This window comes from Numida meleagris, chromosome 32 (genome assembly GCF_002078875.1).
Source record: "Numida meleagris isolate 19003 breed g44 Domestic line chromosome 32, NumMel1.0, whole genome shotgun sequence".
Lineage (NCBI taxonomy): Eukaryota > Metazoa > Chordata > Aves > Galliformes > Numididae > Numida > Numida meleagris.
This window is the reverse complement of record NC_034437.1, coordinates 890550-897673: the sequence shown is the minus strand read 5'-3', so window position 1 is coordinate 897673 and position 7124 is coordinate 890550. Positions and strand designations below refer to the sequence as shown.

Below are 7124 nucleotides of genomic sequence, written 5' to 3'. Positions count from 1 at the left end.
AACCCCAAATTCTCCCACTCCCCAAACTTCCCCCCCACCCCGTGCCTCAGTTTCCCCATGAGCCCTTCCCCACTGCTCCCCCAGCCCTGGGTCGGTGGCACTCAGCAGTGACTCCTCCCATGCCCCCCGTCCCCCCCCATGTCCCTAACCAACACGGGGGGTCCCTGGGAACTCAGCATCCCCCAACCCCATTTGACTTTTTGGGTGGAAACCCCAAAAGAGTCAGATCTGAGGGAGGAAGGGGGAGGAGGTCCTTGGGGTGCTGGGGAAAAGGGGGGGGTCAGGAGCTGGTGGGGGGGTCCCCAGCGCCACTCCACGTTGGGACCACGCTCCTCTGCCGCCCCCCAGCGTCTGCAGCACCAAAATTCACCCCAAATTCGGGGCGGGGCTGAGGGTGTTGCGGGGTGGGGGGAGAAGGGGGGAGTCGTGGAGGGGGGGAGTTATGGAGGGGGAGGGGGGCTACCCAAGGACCCCCAGTGCACTCAGCCCCTCCAAACCCTCCGTCCCGCTGCATCCCGGGGGGGATCCCAAGCACCACCCCCACCCCAAAACTGAGCCCCTTCCCATGGGGTCAGGGTCACCCCTAAAGGCAGGGACCCCCCCAGGTGCCCGTAGGGCTCCCCTAGAGCTGTGGAATGAGGAGTGGCTCTGGGGAGGCCCTGGTGGTCACTGAGGCTCCAACCCCCCCCCCCCAGTCTCCCGGACTTGAACCCCAGTGCAGCTCCCGCACCCCCAAATTCGTGGGGGTTGGGCTGTCGGGCCGGGGGGCAGGGCGGGGCAGGGCGGAAGGGGGGGAGGATATGTTAATTAGCGCTAATTGGCAGTGGTAATTGGGGTGAGATGTGCGGTGCGGACAGCAGGTGTCACCTGCGGCCCGGGAATGGAGTCCGTACCCCAATGCAACGATGGGGGCACCCCAAATCCCACCCCCACCTCCCCCTCCAGAAATAAGCCCACCCCCGAGCGGGGGTGCACGCCCCCCAGCACAGCCCCACACGAGACAGAAGAGAGTTCAAAATCCTTAACCCCACCCAGCCTAAAATCCCCCTCTGCCCCAAAAATCCCATTTGTCGCCCAGAGGCAGCAAATCCCACTCGCCCCCCCCCCAGAAAAAAATCTTGCTCCCACCCCTTCCACCCCCCAAAAGCGAATCCAACCACAATCTAAAATTCCTATTCTGCCCCAATAATCCCATCTTGCCCCAAACATCTTATTCTTCCCTTAAAATCCCTAAATCCCACTCTGCCCCCCGTAATCCTCATATCCTCCCCACCCCCCCAAAAAAAAACAATCCCACCCTTCCCCAAAATTCCTCTTCTGACCCCAAAAAATCCCATCCAGCCCCCATAATCCCACCTGGCCCTAAATCACACCCTGTCCCCTCCCCCAAAAAAAAACATCTTGCCCCCCCACAAAACAAATCCCACTCTGTCCCCCCAAATCCTCAAACCCCACTCTGTCCCCCCCCAAAAAAAACAACTTGCTCCCCCCATCCCAAATCCTATTCTCACCCCAAAATCCCACCTGGTACCTTCCCCCTGCCCCCCCCAGGACAGGTCCTGGCACCCCATGGGGATCCCAGTACCCCAGAATGAGTCCTTGCCCCCCAGAAAGGACCATGGTGCTTTGGGATGAATGTTGACCCCCCTCCGGATGGATCCTGGTACCCCAAAACCCAACATCTTGGGATGGATCCTGGAATTTGGGACCCCCAGCACCCCAACATGGGTCCTGGTACCAGAAGAACAGAGCCTGATGACCCAGGATGGGCAACAACACCCCAGAATGGGTCCTGGCACCCCCAGGATGGACAATGGCACCCCAAAATGGGTCCTGGCACCCCAAAAGAAAGCCTGATGACCCAGGATGGGCAATGACACCCTAAAATGGGTTCTGGTCCCTCAAATCTGAGCTTGATGATCCAGGGTGGGCAACAACACCCCAAAATGGGTCCCGGTACCCCAGAATGGACAGTGGTACCCCAAAAATTGGTTCTTGCACCCCAACATGGGTCCTGGCATGCCAGCATGGACAATGGCACCCCAACATTTGGTTCTGGTACCCCCAGATGAACAATGACACCTCAAAAATTGATTCTGGCAACCCAAAATGGGTGCTGGTACCCCCAGATGGACAATAGCACCCCCGAACCCTGACTCCCCCCCGGCGGGGGGTCCTGGAAGCCCAAAACGGATCCTGATGCCCCCAGGGTGGACAATAGAACCCTGAGAGCCCCAGTGGCCCCAGATAGGTCCTGGCCACCTAAAACAGATCCTGGCACCTGAGGATGGGTCCTGACATGCCAAAACATTCCCTGACCCCCCACATGGACACCGCCAGCCTCATCCCAGGGTGCATCCCCCTCCCCCGGGGCCCCCATTGCTGCCCCCATTTTCCCCCACACCCCTCCCATCCCCAGGTGGGCACAGCCGAGACTGGGGGCGTTGTTGGGTTTATTGAGTTTATTGCAGGACCTCAACACCCCCCACCCATGCACCAGAGATGTGAAGGGGGGCTCACGGGGTGGGGGGCACCCCAATAGCCCCCACCCCATCCTGTAGCTTGGATATAGACAGGGGGACAGGGGACAGACGGACGGACAGAAGGGCGCTGGCTCAGAGCGCTGGGGCAGAATAAGGGGAGGGTCCCAGAGGGGTCGCACTCCTTTTGGGGTCTCCAGAGGGGGGGGCTCAGTTGGTGAGGACATCAGCGCACTCGGACACCAGCTTGCCGTCGCGGGTCTCGATCTTCTTGATGACGATGGCGCGAGATTTGGGGACGGCCGCGCTCTCCAGCGCCGGGGGGGCCACAGTGTAACCGGTGGAGAAGGAGCTCCCAAAGCCCCCCCCGAAACCTCCTGCATGGAGAGGGGGTGCAGGGGGTGGTGCTGAGCACTTGGTGAGGGGGAGAGGCAGTGAGTCCATCCCCTGTGTCCCCTCCTCTTACCCAAGTACCCCGCGGTCCGAGTGTGGATGCTGAGGTTCTGCATTCCAGATTCCAACCTGGAGGAGAGTAGGGTGGGGGATTTAGGAAGTCGGGGGGGAGAGATGGAAGGATGAAGGGAGGAAGGGAGGAATGGAAGGATGGAGGGAGAGAGGGAGGGAGGGAGGGAGGAAGGGAGAGAGGGAAGGAAGGAGGAATAGAAGGGTAAAGAGGGAAGAATGGAGGGATGGAGGGAGGGAAGGAAGGATGGAGGGACGGATGGAAGGATGGAAGGAGGGGGAGAGAGAGGGAGGGAGGAATAGAGGGAGGGATGGAGAGAGGTAAGGGGGGAGGTAGGGAAAGAGGAATGGAGGGATGGAGAGAGGGAGGGAGAAAAGGAAGGAAAGAAAGGATGGATGGAGGGAGGGAAGGAAAGAGGTAGGGAAAGAGGGAGGAAAGGATGGAGGAATGGAAGGAGGGAAGGAAGGAGGGATGGAAGGGTAGAGAGGGAAAACAGGATGCAGTTTGGGAAGGAGGAAGGGAAGGAGTGATGGAAAGAGGGAATGCAGGAGTGAGGGATGGGGGGGTAGAAGGAGGAAGAGAGGGAAGGAAGCAATAGAAGGAAAGATGAAGGGAGGGAGGGAGAGGGAGGAAAGGATGGAGGGAGGGAAGGAAGGACGGATGGAAGGATAGAGAGGGGGAAGAAAGGAGGGAGGGAGGGAAGGAAGGATGGAGGGAGGGAGAGTGGGAGGGAGGGATGGGTTGGATAGATAGCAGGCAGATGAACACATTGGGAACGTGGTGGTATGGACATGGGCTGAGGACATGAGACGGGCCCACGATTTGGAGGGACACTTTGGGGATTCAGTGTGAGTCCAGGGCTCAGGGCAGCACAGGGGGACATGGGGGATCAAGGTGGGGTTGACAGCCAAGTGCCACCCGGGAAGCAGGGACATGGCGTGGCCACCGCAACACAGGAGCACCACTGTCCCCACAGTGTCCCATAGGACATCAGATGCTGCACACCCCACGGAGCCCCCTGGCACAGCATCCCACCTGCTCTCCTCGCCCTCCAGCAGCTTTCTGTAGGTTGCAATCTCGATGTCCAGTGCCAGCTTGACGTTCATCAGCTCCTGGTACTCACGCAGCTGCCGGGCCAGGTCCTGTTTCGCCTTCTGCAGAGCTGCCTCCAGTTCTGCCAGTTTGGCTCTGGCATCCTTCAGGGCCATCTCACCACGCTCCTCCGCCTCCGCGATGGCTGTGTCCAGGGTGGCTCGCTGCAGGGCAGAACATTGGGGTGGGAGGGTCACCTTGCATGAGGGTTTGGTGATACCCTGGACCCCAGCATCCTCCTCACTGCACCCTGTCATCCTCTTCTTGATCCCAGTATCTCTCCATTGTAGCTCAGCATTCCCCCATTGCACCCCAGCTTCCCCTCAATGCACCCCAGCATCCCTCCTTTGCACCCCAACTTCTCCAAATTGTACCCCAGCACTCACCTCTTCACCCCAGCTTCTCCAAATTACACTCCAGAATTCCTCCCTCTTTTCATCTCACTGTTTCCCCCTTTCCCCCCTTACTTGCACCCCAGCTTCTCCCCACTGCACAACAGAACCATCTCTGTGGAGTGCAAAGGGGCTGGGGGGGTTGGGGTGCTGAGGGCATGGAGCAGTGTGGGAGAGGAGGAGGAGGAGGAATAATATGTGGAAGAAGAGGAGGAGGAAGAAGAAGAGAAAGAGGAGGAGGAAGAAGTGGAGGAAGAGAGAGAGGAGGATGAAGAAGAGGAGGAAGAGGAGGAGGAGGGAGAGGAGGAAGAAGAATGAGGAGGAGGAAGAAGAGGAGGGAGAAGAGGAGGTAGAAGAAAAGGAGGAGAGAGGAGGAGGAGGAAGAAGAGGTAGAAGAAAAGGAGGACGAGGAGGATTAAGAAGTTCAGGGGGAGGCAGAGGAGGATGAAGAATAGGAAGAAGAAGAGGTGAAAGAAGAGGACAAGGAGGAAGAAGAGGAGGAAGAGGAGGAAGAGGAAATAAAGGAGGAAGAAATGGAGGAGGGGGAGGAGGAGGAGGAGAAGGAAGAAAAGAAGGAAGAAGAGACAAGAGGAGGAGGAAGAAGGTCGGGCGCAGCCGGGCAGGAGCCAGACCTGGTTCTTGAGCACCTCGATCTCGGCCTGGATCCTCTGGATCATCCGGTTGAGCTCGCTGATCTCGCTGCGGGTGGTGCGCAGGTCGTCGCCGTGTTTGCCGGCTGTTGTCTTCAGCTCCTCGTACTGCAGGAGCACGGAGCGGGGTCAGGACAGGAGGGGGTGGTGGGATCAAGGGATCATGGTATGGAATCACGGAATCACAAAGTCACAAATTCGTGGGACTATGAAATTTCAGGATCCCAAAATCAAGCAGCCATAGGATCCCAAAATCAAGCAGCCATAGGATCCCAAAATCAAGCAGCCATAGGATCCAAAAATCATGAAATCACAGAGTTGTGGGACCACAAGAATCTGGGATTCTGAGGTCCCGGAGTTATGGAGTCATCGAATCATGGAACCACAAATGCATTGTCATGTGAGACCGCCGGATCTCAGAATCACAGAAACACAAAAATCGTGAAACCACGGATCTGTGGGACCATGAAATCTCGGGACCCCAAAATCACAGAATCACAAAACCACGGAGTTACGGGACCACAAGATACGGGGATTCAGAGATCGCGTCATTGTGAAATCATGGAATCTTGAAACTGTGCAATCAGAGAATCACGGAATCATGGAATCACGATCTCATGAAATCATGGACTCTCAAAATCATGAATTCATGGAATCATGAAAGAGGCTGAGACACAAAACCACAGAATACTGTAATCGCGGAGTCCTTAAATTGCAGAATCACGAAATCACAGAATCCTGAAATCGCAGAATCCCAAAATCTTGGCCCTGTAAACCCCGAGTGCAGCGGGGATGGAGACAGCCCCATGAGCTCCTCTCACTCCCAAAATCTGGGGCAAAGCAGCCGAGGCGAGCCTGTGCCCAGAGGAGTGCTCAGGGCCAGGTCTGCGTCACACGGGGCCAGGCTGGGACTCGCCCACGCCACAGACACCACGAGCAGCGCCCGGCCCTGGGGCTGGGATGTGGGGCAAGGGCGGGAGCGTGGGGCTGGCGAGACGGCAGTAGGGAGTGGAAGAGGGAGTCTGGGGCATGGGGCATCCCCAGGGCAGGGAAGGTCCTGGGGGGTGGAGGGTGTTGGGGGATGGGTGAGGGTCCAGGGGTGGGAAGAGCATTCCAAGTCATGGAGCATCGCAAGGGATGGAGAACCCCAAAGGGATGGAGAACCGCAAGGGTTGGAGAACCCAAAGGGATGGAGAACCCAAAGGGATGGAGAACCCAAAGGGATGGAGAACCCAAAGGGATGGAGAACCCCAAGGAATGGAGAACCCCCAGAGGGGTGGAGGATCCCAAAGTGATGGAGGAGCATTCTGAAGGACAGAACCTCCCAGGGCACAGAGAAACCCAAAGGGCAGAACATCCTCTTGGGAAGAGAACATCTTGGGGCACAGAACATCTCAAGGGACAGACCAGAGAATCCTGACAGATGGAGAATCCCAAAGGACAGAGCCCCCCAGGGCCCGGAGCATCCCCCCACCCCCACACCCCACCCCTCACCTTGCTCTGGTACCAGGTCTCAGCCTCCAGCCGGCTGCGGTTGGCGATCTCCTCGTACTGCGCCTTCACCTCGGCGATGATGCTGTCCAGGTCCAAGTTGCGGTTGTTGTCCATGGACAGCACCACAGAGGTGTCGGAGGTCTGCGACTGCATCTCCCGCAGCTCCTGCAATGGGGATGGGTGTGGGGCTGAGCTGCGGGGCTGCCCCCCTCCCCAGTGCAGCGGTCCTGTCAGGGGGCTGCTATGAAGCCCCCACCTCATTGTAGAGCTGCCGCAGGAAGTTGATCTCGTCCGTCAGACTCTCCAGCCGTGACTCCAGATCCACTTTGCTCATATATGCCTCATCCACGTCCTGGGGTGCGGCAGCACTGGGTCAGGTCCCACTGCCCCCCGGTCCCATTGCCCCTAGACCTATTGCCCCCCAGTCTCATTTTCCCCAGACTCACTGCCCCCAGCCCTATTGCCCCCTGGCCCTATTACCCCCAGTCCCATCAGTCCCCGATCGCATCATCCCCAGCTCCATTGCCCATCAACCCCATTGCCCCTAGCCCCA

At 58.4% G+C, this 7124-nt stretch overlaps 1 protein-coding gene across 1 annotated transcript in view; it reads right to left on the bottom strand.

Moving 5' to 3' along the window:
- Positions 2437–7124, bottom strand: part of LOC110389177 (keratin, type II cytoskeletal 8-like) — a 9118-nt gene continuing 4430 nt past the window's right edge. The window contains exons 4-9 of the mRNA XM_021379148.1: positions 6828–6923; positions 6572–6736; positions 5060–5185; positions 3979–4199; positions 2947–3002; positions 2437–2857 (exon numbers count right to left, since the gene is read on the bottom strand). Of these exons, the coding sequence (XP_021234823.1) occupies positions 2691–2857; positions 2947–3002; positions 3979–4199; positions 5060–5185; positions 6572–6736; positions 6828–6923 (831 nt within the window). The 3' untranslated portion in view covers positions 2437–2690. The remainder of the gene's footprint in view (positions 2858–2946; positions 3003–3978; positions 4200–5059; positions 5186–6571; positions 6737–6827; positions 6924–7124) is intronic.